A 12,899-nucleotide genomic window follows, 5' to 3' on the forward strand; every position below is an offset into this window, starting at 1 on the left:
GGATGTCCTCCCTCAAAGAAAGTTTTCTCTCAGTGAATAATAAACCTCCACTTTATTTCTTTCCTTTTACTTTCCTTTTCTTCAGCCTTTCTTTGCTCTGTCTTGACTTTTTATTCAGTTCTGTTCTTACCTTCCCTCTTTTCCAGCCTGTTCTGTAAGCTGGCAGCTCTTGTCAGACACAGGATTTCTCTCTTTGGTAAGGTTGACCTCTGTTTGTGTGCCTGTGTGCCTCTTTGCTTTAAATCTCTTCCCATATCTACAGCAAATGTTTCTCTCACAGGAGGTGACTCAGCGATGATGGTGAGCTGTCTGCACATCCTCACTCACTCACTTGACACAAGGTAAGCACATATGATTTTGTATTGTAGCTGTAGACGTTACAGTATTCCATCAAGTAGAGATCATTAAAATCAGTCTTCTGCGTGCACATTAGCCCTTGTGTTCCCTCCCCTCTCTCAGAACAGTGATGAAGTCTGGTGCAGAGCTGGTCAAAGCCGGGGTTCGCACTTTCTTTGAGAATGCGGCAGAGGACCTGGAGAAGCTGCTGGAGATGCTAAAACTGGGGAAGTTCATGCAGTCGCGTGCGCAGATGAAGAGCGTCAGTCAGAGCATCAACTACGTGACTGTGGCGCTGCTGCCCATCCTCACTGCCCTGTTTGAACACATCGCAACATATGAGTTTGCAGTTGACCTGCTGTGTGAGTTTGTAATTTCAATAGTAAATGCTGTCGATTGCAGTTTGCCTTTTCCCCCTTATCATCTTTAAGCTTTTTTTGTTGTTAGAAGTTTTTTTATTGTTAGAAATAGATGTGTGCTTAATGAAGTATGTGTGTTTCAGTGGATGATGTGCAGCTGTCCTGCTACCGAATTCTGACCTGTTTATACACTCTGGGAACAGGAAAGAATATCTTTGTTGAGAGGTAAGAGGCCAACCTGTTTTGAAATCATGCAGCAGGATAAAAAATGGCTTTTAGTTGTATTCATGAGCAAGGTTGTATAGTTGATCATTAATTTTAAGAATCCTTTTAAAGAGTAATGTGTGCAGTAATTTGTATAATCCATGAGAATTAGCATCACTGTTTGTGACCAATGGACTATGTGAAACAGCAGTTTGCTGTCGAGATAACGATCATATTTTATGAAAATCCATTAAAAGAAAAAAAGGATTTTGTTGTGCAGGGGAGAGGACACAACAGAAACACTGAGAGCTCTGAAATGTCTTTCATTAAAACCATGATTCTGTGAGATTATTCCCTGAGTGGCTGTTACACGGCCATAAAACCTCTCAAAACTGTTATGGATTGAAATTTTCTCACCTTGAGCCAAGTCAAGCTGTAAAATAACCAATGAAAAAGTTTGACCACAACCTTACCTTAGCTGTGTGGTCTAAATCAATCCTCATACCATGTGGAGCTCTATGACTGCTCTATGGACCGCAAGTCCAATGTCAAAAAAACATTAGTGTATTAAAGATAGATGTAATTCCAGTAGGCACCAGGAATTGCAGTGATCTTTCCAAGAAAAAAAAAGCATATGAAGACTTCCTATCTTGTATGTTGCAACAAGCTGTTTATGATGTGTTAATTTATTCATAGTGCTTGTCACCTTTATATCACACAGTATATATTTACATGTTGATATGCAGGCATCTGCCAGCACTGGGGGAGAGCCTGTCCACCCTGGTAGCAGCCATGCCTGTAGCGTTCCTGGAGCCTCACCTAAACGCCTACAACCCGCGTTCGGTCTTCAACACCAAGACCCCCCGTGAGAAGGCCAGTGAGTGTCTATCTTTGATGATCATTATTCCATTATTATAATTATATCTGATTTTTGAAATATTGAAAATAATATCTGTTTTGTTGCAAATACTGATGGTGTTTGTCTTGTAGTCCTCAGTATGCCTGACACAGTGGAGGAGATGTGTCCAGAGATGCCTCGCCTCGACAGGCTGCTGAAAGATGTCAATGATGTCTCAGAGTCTGGAGCACGCTACAGCGACATGCCACAGGTCTGAATTTGCTGATTGGATATTTGAATGTATGCAAACAGCTCTATTTTGAGGGGTTTGTTCTATCAATTTTAACCTTGTTTTTCTTTTTCTTTTTTTTAAATGTCTCTTGGCAAATTGCCCAACTTAATGGAAGTGCAATGCTAAATTGCCAGAGCACCCCTTTAATGTTTTAGTTTTCCTTACTTCATTTACCACTAGTAAGGCTTTATTTATTTACTTACTACTAGACTGACCTTCAAAAAATGCTAAATAATTTAAGAAATGTTAATGTTTGCAGTGAGTGCTGAATATAATGTTACAATCTAATCAAAATGATGTAGAACATTTTGAAATTACATCCTTTATTTAAAAATTGTATTTATACCATCTTTTAGAGACCCCTTGAATTGTGCACATGAAGTTTAAATGTATCACTGTAGGAATACAAGCCTCCATTATACATTTATTTGTAGATTTAGCAAGTGGATTTTGCACCACTTCAGATATACATAATGTTCCAAGACTGTCATCTTTACTGTATTTACATATTTTTGCAAAACAAAGGTACAAATCTAGTGTTTTATAATCTTAAAATCAATAATTACTGGAGGATATGACATATATCGTTGGATTTATAATCCCCTTTAGAACTTTGGGTCCCCAACATCATATAGCAATTAGTTCCTGATTGCCTCTTCCATCATCATACCTTCAGTCTGTTTCCTGCAGGTGATTGAGGTGATCCTTCCCATGCTGTGTAACTATCTGTCCCACTGGTGGGAGAAAGGTCCGGAGAACTCACCCCCAGATGCTAAGTGCTGCACCATGGTGACCTCTGAACACCTCGGTGTCATCCTGGGGAACATACTCAAGATCCTCAACAGCAACTTGGGCATTGATCAAGCCCCCTGGATGAAGAGAATTGCAGGTAAGTGCCAGGTCCAAGACTGTTAGAGAAACTGATAAATGTGATCTGACAGGGTCCCTGGTAGTCAGATTGTGTTTTTAGCCCAACTAAGAATCTCTGATTGTAAAGAATTCTCTGGGTATGTCAGGTAATATCACAGACTTTTACAAATGATCACTTTGTAGGAATACACTGCAGGAGGTGCAGAGTTTTGGTAGAACATTTGCATTTTAGTGCACATTCCTTAGTGGGAGTTCAGGAAAGGCCAGATAATATAATTGGCTGCTATGAGGACACGTAGCCTGAAGCACTTTCTCACTTCAGTTTTTAAATCCTTATTTGAGAGGTAGGTAATTGTTCTTCTTAAACATTTACCTACAAGGAAATTTAGATATGATACTATATTTTGAGAGATCGGCATATGAAAACAAATATGCTGATCTCAAAAAGTACTAAAATGACCCTGAATGATGTAGTTTGGCAGTTGTAACAGAGTAACAGAGCCAAAGATATCCAGGGACACAGGGTGAATTTTGCTTATGTTCTCAAACTTGGCATGCAAATCTTCTTCTTGAAAGCATCGGTCTCTCAGGCAAGAATGTATTTTCCATTGTCTCTGTCTCCAGTTTACTCTCAGCCAATCATCTGCAAGGCAGGAGGAGATCTGCTGAGAACCCACTTCCTGCCCACACTGGACAAACTAAAGAAAAAGACCGTGAAGGTGAGCTTAAAATATGTATATATGGTAATACAGTTGGACATTGCATCCACTGCTCATTGATACCAGTAGTTAGTTTTGCTGACTCCATCATTAGCTGCTGAACTTGTGGCGTATATATGAGCTGTCAGTGGTCTGAGGAGCTAACTTGACAACATTATGCTCATACACCTCATCTACTGAGAGTAAAAATACCTGTGTGTCACATCCTGAGAGGGGGAAGGGATTATCACCACGGGGTTGGAAGGGCTCATGTGTGAAGACATTTATACTAACAAAATAATAACAGATTAAAGGAGACAAGGTGTTCATGTGCTGCAAACATAGGTTGTGTCTGAAGAGGAGTTGCTAAAGGCTGACAGTAAAGTCGACAACCAGGAGGCGGAACTGCTCATTCTGGATGAGTTTGCTGTGCTCTGCAGAGACCTGTACTCTTTCTACCCCATGCTCATCCGTTACGTGGATAACAACAGGTACAACATACATACACACTTAGCTAGCATGAGCTTTTATTTAAGGATTTTTGTGGAGAATTTAGATTTTTACTCCATATTTCTGTTCAGTTTCCAGTGAATATTTTCCTTTTTCCTTTTTACATTTTTCATGTATTACTGTTTAATCTATTAATTGATCATTTCTGAAACTGGATATTTATGCCCTGTCCTGCACAGATGGAACATGCTCATATTGTAACTTAGTCAAAAATGTCTTGTATCTTCAGGTCTAGGTGGCTGAAAGGGCCTGATGCAGACTCCACTGAGCTCTTCAGAATGGTAGCTGACATCTTCATCCTCTGGTGCAAGTCACATGTAAGTCTCACTACTATTACTGTACACCAAACTGTTTGTTCAGTTGAATTTTCATATGACAATGTAAGTTTTAATATCAGTTTTCATTTTCTTCCCTGATTAACCTCTTTAATCTGTCCTCTGAACCCAGAACTTTAAGCGTGAGGAGCAAAACTTTGTGGTTCAGAATGAGATCAACAATTTGGGCTTCCTAACTGGAGAAGGCAAGACAAAGATGTCCAAGGTAAACCATAGGATAATACATAGGATATGGGTGAATACAAAACTATAAAATTCGAGACATTTCTAATGATATGCTAATGATAGTTTATTTTGATTCATTGCCACATACTCACTAGAGCACCAAATGAATATTCATTGATGGCTGAAAATAGTCCTCAACAAAGAGACTATTTACTCCTGTTTGAGTAACCTTTCCCAGAAACTACAGCTGTCAAAAAAAACCCAAAAAACAAAACTGCTGTTTTAGGAAATTACTGAGGCTTTATAAAAGGCTAAATTATATTTTTGTGTCCTGTTTTTAAAGATATACATCTTCAGTAGGAATCAATGAACTTGGGGCCACAGACAGAGCAGAGAAGTAAAAAGTACTGAGAGACAGACAAACACATTGATGGTTTCTGATGTTTTGAGCAATTTGTTGAGAATAAGAGAAATAAAAAATACCAGCCTTATCCTTTATAAAATATCAGAGAAATCACCCCAGTGAAGCAGGCATTGAGTCACTATTTCCTTGAGTTTTTTCAGTAAATGTTAGAAATCAGACAAGTCTCCTGTCATCTTGACCTTCATGTTAACCAGGAAATGAGCTCTATTAATCACAAATTTGAATTGAATTTGTATTTTAGATATTCTCATCAAAGCTGAGGGAACTCAGCTTTGATGAGAAGGCCTTCCAGGAATAACTCTTTGAAAATAGACCTCTTCATTCTGAGAGACGTCTGTCCTGTTTAATGACCCCTGGAGAATGAGCAAAGTACATCTCACTTCTCTTTAGGTTTCAAATGGACTTATCTCTCCTCTCTTGCTCTCTCCTTCACTATGTCAGCACTTTGGAAAAGCACAACCTGAATAGTTTGCCTGACAGGATCGCCGGGCGCTCCAATTCTTGCCACTGTATTTCAAAGACTTTGCTAATGAAAAGAAAAAAAATCCTTCTAAGCAGTTTTCTTGTGTTCTTAATAGATGCCCTGACATGCTGAACAAGCAGAATATGTAGATGTGAGATGTTCTACAAATCATCTGTATAAGTTCACAACTCTTAAATTCACCTCTACACCGAGGGTTTACGACATATGGCATTTCATGTGGATATTTGTTGTAGTAAAGTCAGGTCATATATTTGGATTTTGACAGTGTTTGGTCCAGCAGGCACTCAGCTAACTGTCACTGGGAGAGATTGTTGTTTATTTGTTTTGGCAGAGCTGGACAGTTAATTTATTTGCAGTCTTGGGGGGTTTTGACATAATCGCTCACAGTGAAGAAAAAGCTCCTCAGCTCTTGATCTTGCAGGATTCTACTTGTTAAGTGATTTATGTTGAAGCACCTTCAGTCCCTAGTACGTGATTCATCTTAATCAGTGGCTGGAAGGTGAAATACACTTTTTGTGCCCTGAAAGCAAAGTCATTGTAAATTGGATGTCGGATTTGGCAGCCAAATTTGGTTTAAGTGCTACATTTGAAATATTAAGTTAGTTAAGAAAAGGTTAATTAGTACAGTACATAAAAGCATCAAACTATTATTATTGTGTGATGGGACACAACATATAAAAATTGTATATACAGTGCAATACAAAACACAATAAACCCCTATCAAAAGATAATATAAATAAAATAAATGGCACAAACCTAACTGTCCTGTTTGTTTCAACATTTGTTGGACTGTTTTTGATTTTCTTAGGAAGTGTTACAACCCTGATTTGAGGGGAAGACCAAATCTGAGTTTCTTAAAGAAACTAAATAAATGAAAAACAAACAACAGAAACACATGTTATAGTCCACAATTTGAGTGAGTTGGCTTCTTTTTGCTCTCTAAACTCATGACAGAGTAAATTAAGCTGCTCTGGTGTCTCTCTGCAGTCAGGTGGGGACCAGGAGAGGAAACACAAGCTTCGCCGTGGAGAATACTACTCCATTCAGACCTCTCTGATCGTGGCTGCCCTGAAGAAGATGCTGCCCATTGGCCTCAATATGTGCACCCCAGGGGACCAGGAGCTCATCTCCCTGGCCAAGATACGCTATAGTCTGGTGAGCTCCCTCAGCATTTAACTAAATACTGATGTGTTGTTAGTAGGCAGTCCTTATATTCTGCCATATCAACTTATTTTAGGACCTATAATGTAATTCACTGATAATGAGATAATGTTAATGAGGTTGGGCGTGTGACAAAGTTAATGTAGAATAAGTAGAGAATGTTTGCAAGTGTTCCTGAAGCGCACATCTCTTAAATATCAAAAATACATTTTTTATTGTATGTCAGGGTGGTGCCGTTTTACTAGACCTATGTACTTTCACTCACAGTACTTCTTCCAGTCAATATGATCTGCTTCACCACAGCTTTTATCACCCTAACATGATAGGGTGATAAAACCTGTGGCCATACTTCCTTCAGATGGTTACTGTATGTAACTTATCAATTTTAAGTTAGGATACAGCTAATTAAATGTCTTTTAAAAGCTTTAAACTCCTTCTGTTGTGCAGTAGATATTTATAGAATTACAAATATTTTACAAATATAACCTTTTAATGTATAGCAATAGTGGATTACCTTGATTTTTTTTCTGTGTTTTTCTGTGTTTTTCATCTTAGAAAGACACAGATGATGAGGTGAAGGAGCACCTGCGTCAGAATCTCCATCTTCAGGAAAAGGTAAGTTAAATATGGAGAAATGCACTCAATAAGAATCATTATTACAAAATCTATATATTTATTTACATATTTAATCATACAGGCTTTCTGTATGGGAATAAGCAGCAACAGCAGTAGATGTAATCATAGATTTTACTTGTGGTGAGTATAATTTTTTGTGGTTTATTTATTGATGCGATTGTTATCGTGTTGTAGTCTGATGACCCAGCCGTCCAGTGGCAGTTGAACCTGTACAAAGACGTGGTGGTGAAGAGCGAGGAACCAGAAAACCCAGAACACACAGTGGAACGAGTTCAGAGCATCTCTGCTGCAGTTTTCCACCTGGATCAGGTTAAAAACACAACTTGCACTTATATTTCAGCTCACATATCAACATCGCAGGGCATGAAAAATTAAATTAGATATAAAATTAGATGAGACTTATCTAGCAGCTGCCTGTAATAGGTGACACAAAGTAATACTGGGTAGCAGTGTTGTGATTTGTGAATGAATCAGTTAGTCACACAAAAAGCGATCAACAACAATTTTGATAATGGATTAATTGTTATAGTAATTTATAATGGAAAAATGTCAAACATTTCCTCTCAACTGTGAGGATTAGCTGTTTTCTCTATTTTGTATCATTATAAATTGAACATCTTTGGGTTTTAGGCTAATTTATTCATCAAAAAAGTAACCTACAGATTATGAGATGATGAAAATAGTCAGTACGGTAGTTAATGCCTTTTACATTATACCAAGATAAAACATTGTGATAATCTAGATAAAATGCTACACAAAATATCTTAAATGTTAACTGCACAACTTTGTGTTTCACCATTGTTATTTCCTTGTGTCTCAGGTGGAGCAACCTCTGAGGAATAAGAAGTGTGTGTGGCAGAAGCTGCTGTCCAAACAGCGTAAACGTGCTGTGGTGGCTTGCTTCCGCATGGCTCCCCTCTACAATCTACCCAGGTTAGTCTCTGTTGCACCTGTCTCACACACTGATGCACAATGTCAATAATTATATTGACATGAACTATTTAAGAAACCCAGTAAGACATTGCTTTGTTTCAATCTAACAGTACATAACAAGCAATCACCAAGTAGTTGTGTGGGGGCGGGGCATTTTCTTTCTTGATTGTGTACCCATGTAAACCCCTCATCACCTCCCTAATGACATTCTCTCCTCTGTGTTGTTTTCTTGCATAACACTACCTCATCCTCCCTCAGATACAAAAATAATAATTACTTCCTGAATGGCTATCGGGAGGTTTGGCTGGAAAGGGCGTTCAAAGCCTCCAGCTTTGACCGCCTGTTCTCCCTGCTGACGGTAATGTGAAACTACGGGGCGAATGCTTCATCTGTTCAACCCCCCCTTCATCCACCAGGCTGTGGACTGATCTCTGCCTAGCAACCAATTGTTTCTGCACTGTTGATTCTGATTGGTCAGCTAGAATGAGCCGAGAATTGACTGAAACAAACTTATTTGGAAAGTGGAAACACACTGCAAGCTGCAGGCCTCTGTTTCATTTCAGGTGTACCCTGAAGGAAGGAATGAAGAAAGGAAAGAAGAAGAAAGAAAGAAATATATTGCATACAATCTTGACTTTGATCAGTAGATTTACAATATAATGCTTAGTAACAGTAACACGCTATATAAAAAGTTGTTTTATGTTATCTTACTTCCTGCTATATGATGATTTTAAGATTTGTTTTTCATCTGACATTTTCTCAAAGGTTGTGCAGTTTTACAACACATCTGTGTGTCTGTTCAGAAAAATATCTTTAAATCTGATAAGAGCAAGAAAAAAAAAGTTGTCGCAGATGCACAGATGTGTTAGAAAACTGCATATCCCACCTAAAGTGTGCATGTTCCTCTGATGAATTTTACATCTGGATGGAAATAACCGCAGTTATTTTAGAGACTATACGTGACCAGTCAGAAGAGCCAGTGGGTCCCACATTGACCAATCACCACCCTGCCTGAACTGCACTTCCTGTAACCCCTTCCTCCCCCCTACATCTCTCCTTCCTGTCTCCTCCAAAAACTCACCAGAACCCACCCTAATGCCACTGTACCTCCCTCCCCACCCCCCTCCATTCCTCCCCACTTCCCCTCACCTCCCCCCTCCCCAGGCATCGCGCTATCAACTTCTACATCCCGGCCTATCAGAGACTATGGATAGAGGCAGAGGATTACTCCTTTGAGGAGAAGCTAGTTCAGGATCTGGCAGTAAGTACTGGGCTCGCCTTGCCCTCGCCCCTTGTGCCCTGCGTTGGCACCCCTCTGCCAGTCCTGTCTGCCGAATGCTTCTTTAGCCCCGCGCCTGTCGAGCCTTGGGAGCGCGCCCGGGTGGGGACCTCGCCCAAAGCACCCAGGGGCCCCCGCTCTAGGCGTACAAAACCCCTCAAACAGAGATCCGTCAAGGGTCAGAGGCTGCATGACCAACTCAGGAGACACAGGGCCAGCTCCGGCGCTCGCAGCTCTAGAAAAGCAGGCTATGCCTTTCTGACAGCAGTGGTAAGGAGGGCCTTTCACTAGGAGACTGTCACTAGCTGTTTGGCTGTCAGATCTGGATCCAACCCATCAGTTGTCTTTTCGCTGTACTCTGTAAGTCTGTAGTGTGAGTGTGAAGGTGACGTTACAGTACGTCCTGTGGCCGTGGCGTCAGTGGCATGCTTGCGTAGTCATGTGAAGATCACATTTCATATTAGATCTTTGTATGCAGATGTGCAGCAAATTCATCAAGACACTACAACTTTGCCATCGAATAAGATTAAAGCAAAGCCTTAGATATAGTTGCTCAAATAATCTGATTATTCACTGTCCTTATTCGGGAAGATTTTTATTATTAGTTCAATTCTAGAAAACTGTCAGAGTAGTTTGGACTCTTGGAGTAGTTGTGATAGCCCTCTGATAGCTCTTTGTCAGGCTCCTGTACTGTCAGGTTCATTTTTCATGTTCAAAGTCATATCACCAAATGGCTTACTGCTTGCATCTGTTTGCTGTAACCTGCATGTATTTGAAAACTGGTTCCAACACTGTTCATTATCCACTCTCATCTTAACTTCCTCGTCCTGTCCTCTCCACGGATCACTGGGACATGACAAAATCTCATCTGCATGCCGATGCTAGTTGAATGTTAATGATTCATTTCAGTGTTTTCAACAAATGTGTGAATGGGCACAATTTTCAGATATTGAAAATGTTGATGAACTGAAGCTGTGATGGGATGATTTCTCATGAGGGGAATGAATAGTGATCAGATAAAACTTGGGCAGAGCTAACTGTTTGCACCTGTGAACTCCTGCAGAAAACCCCCATGAAGATTGTGGAGGAAGAGGAAGAGGAGGTGGCTGAGATTCAGCCAGACCCTCTTCACCAACTCATCCTCCACTTCAGCCACAATGCTCTGACAGAGAGAAGGTGAGAGAGTGAAATAAGTCAGGATGACAGAAAGTTTGTGTTACAATGACCATGTTTGAGGATTTTTCTCATACCCTGTCCCATATTTGTTTGATGAAGACACAGTTAAGAAGTGATGTACTATTATTGTGCTTTATTTAGCTTTTTGAAATTAAAAAAAAATGCTTGACAGAGAAAATTAAGTAAGTTTTCAACAAGGAGTTGATATGAAATCATCAATGAGGATGTATCTAACCACAAAGAGAAACATTTCAGCTTTTGTTGCATGTAGCATAAAATCTCTTTGCTCTTGCATTAAAACACATTGATTAAATTTGACTTGATTTTACTCCTCTACTCCTTTTCAGTCACTTGGAAGAAGACCCTTTGTATATTGCGTATGCAGACATGATGGCAAAGGTAGTGGCCTTTTATTCTCTGTTTATCCATAAATACTTCTGCTAAAGCATGTGTTAAGTAGCATAAAATATGAGGTTTTGGATGTTGAGCTTTGTGTTCTCAGAGCTGTGCTGAGGATGAGGAAGAAGAAGAAGAAGAGGACGGGAAAGAGAAGACATTTGAGGTACGCTCCCCTTAACAATGTCAGACTCTAAAAAATGTCCCTTTTTGCCAATTACTACATGTGTGCTTGTATGGTGCCCGCGTGTTGGCCTTCAGGAAAAGGAGATGGAAAAGCAGAAGATCCTGTATCAGCAGGCGAGGCTGCACGCCCGTGGGGCTGCTGAGATGGTACTACAGATGATTAGCGCCACTAAAGGTAATGGTGGTCTGATTGTTTCTGCCCCAGTCAACTACGCAGCTAATTTACTGTCTTATGCAAAGCGATGTTACACCAGTGAACAGGTAGGCACTGAATATTTTCATGGCCATAACCTTTATCTACATTCTCCTGCAAGCATTTGAAGCTGACAAACTGATAGTGGATTTTATGAAATATTAAAATCCACCAATGTTATCCACAGACATGAAGGTTCCTTATGTCAGACATTTACTTAATTGTATTATTCTATTTGTTGTTTAACATTCTAAATGTATCAGAAATTCTTTCTTCTGAATATATATGGTGGATGGCCCTGCATTGGAAAAACTGCCACCCCAAATTACTTTAATTATTCTGTGTTCAATGGGGAGTTTTAGCACCACATTATGGTCTGAATGCATTAAAGAAGTTTTGACAAGAAAAATTTACAGGAAAACATTGAATACTTGTGAGTTTTCTCACAAAATATATTGAAATTAATCCAGATTAATCAAATTCTTCATGAAGTTCTTGATCACTTGTAGTCTATTATTAGCACTGTGGACTACCTACATACATATAGTACTGTACATGCATATGCACGTGTTTTGTTTTTTTTTTTCTTTTTGCAAAATCCAGTGAAACCCCTCCAGGTTTTGACTGGCTGACATGCAACTTTTACTATTTACCTTCCTCTGTCATCAGGTCGTCTGGGCCCCATGGTCACCTGCACCCTCAAACTGGGCATCTCCATCCTAAATGGAGGCAATGTGCAAGTTCAGCAGGTGAAGTCATATTGCTCTGTCATTCAACATGAATCTGCATCAGCTGCAGTATGCTGTTATGGGTAACATGGTTTTGAAAAGAGGATATTTTTTTACAACTTATTATTGAAAATTTCTGTTTTTAAAAAAAAAAACAGGTCCCAAAAGACAACAAAACCTCCACTCCCCGACCCACCCCTGGCGGCTATGGAATTTCTGCACCTCAAATCATCTCATTTGAAATAAAATAAGAGCATAAATAAATATATATCAAAAAACATAGAGAGGGACTAATTAATCTAGAGCGCGATAAGGAGTATTATTAACAATGTTTATGTGATGAGTGCAGCACCTTCCCAAAGTTGAAGTCGTTGCCTTGTGTAGTCTGGCTGTGGACAGTTCCATCATGACCACATCTTGAAAGTATCGTAACCACTTTGTTTTGGAGAGGTTGTGTGGAGGAATCCATCTTTAAACAAGTAGTTTCTTTGCTGCTGTTAGGCCTGCCAACAGCGACCGGCGCTGTGCTCTATTCCAAGTCCACATCTGAGTCATCAATCAACAACAACAACTTAGGATACAAAGGAATCCTTTTCTCTGTCAGCTCAGAAAGGGTTCACACTACTGTTCTCCAGAATGTACATACAACGTAAATCATAGTTTGCGCTTGAGGTTAAACCCATTCTATGCCTTAGA

At 39.7% G+C, this 12,899-nt stretch overlaps 1 protein-coding gene across 7 annotated transcripts in view; it reads left to right on the forward strand.

Moving 5' to 3' along the window:
• Positions 1 to 12,899, forward strand: part of ryr3 (ryanodine receptor 3) — a 120,767-nt gene that overhangs the window by 91,807 nt on the left and 16,061 nt on the right. For all 7 annotated transcript variants that reach the window (XM_044377105.1, XM_044377108.1, XM_044377107.1 and 4 more), the window contains 21 exons: positions 147 to 196; positions 281 to 341; positions 460 to 698; positions 839 to 920; positions 1,646 to 1,776; positions 1,890 to 2,008; positions 2,720 to 2,918; positions 3,524 to 3,618; positions 3,943 to 4,088; positions 4,337 to 4,424; positions 4,555 to 4,647; positions 6,503 to 6,670; positions 7,232 to 7,291; positions 7,487 to 7,621; positions 8,133 to 8,245; positions 9,410 to 9,506; positions 10,588 to 10,700; positions 11,048 to 11,099; positions 11,203 to 11,262; positions 11,358 to 11,457; positions 12,145 to 12,224. In XM_044377105.1, the coding sequence (XP_044233040.1) occupies positions 147 to 196; positions 281 to 341; positions 460 to 698; positions 839 to 920; positions 1,646 to 1,776; positions 1,890 to 2,008; positions 2,720 to 2,918; positions 3,524 to 3,618; positions 3,943 to 4,088; positions 4,337 to 4,424; positions 4,555 to 4,647; positions 6,503 to 6,670; positions 7,232 to 7,291; positions 7,487 to 7,621; positions 8,133 to 8,245; positions 9,410 to 9,506; positions 10,588 to 10,700; positions 11,048 to 11,099; positions 11,203 to 11,262; positions 11,358 to 11,457; positions 12,145 to 12,224 (2,281 nt within the window). The remainder of the gene's footprint in view (positions 1 to 146; positions 197 to 280; positions 342 to 459; positions 699 to 838; positions 921 to 1,645; positions 1,777 to 1,889; positions 2,009 to 2,719; positions 2,919 to 3,523; positions 3,619 to 3,942; positions 4,089 to 4,336; positions 4,425 to 4,554; positions 4,648 to 6,502; positions 6,671 to 7,231; positions 7,292 to 7,486; positions 7,622 to 8,132; positions 8,246 to 9,409; positions 9,507 to 10,587; positions 10,701 to 11,047; positions 11,100 to 11,202; positions 11,263 to 11,357; positions 11,458 to 12,144; positions 12,225 to 12,899) is intronic.

The sequence above is a fragment of the Thunnus albacares genome, chromosome 16 (genome assembly GCF_914725855.1).
Source record: "Thunnus albacares chromosome 16, fThuAlb1.1, whole genome shotgun sequence".
In the NCBI taxonomy this organism is placed as follows: domain Eukaryota; kingdom Metazoa; phylum Chordata; class Actinopteri; order Scombriformes; family Scombridae; genus Thunnus; species Thunnus albacares.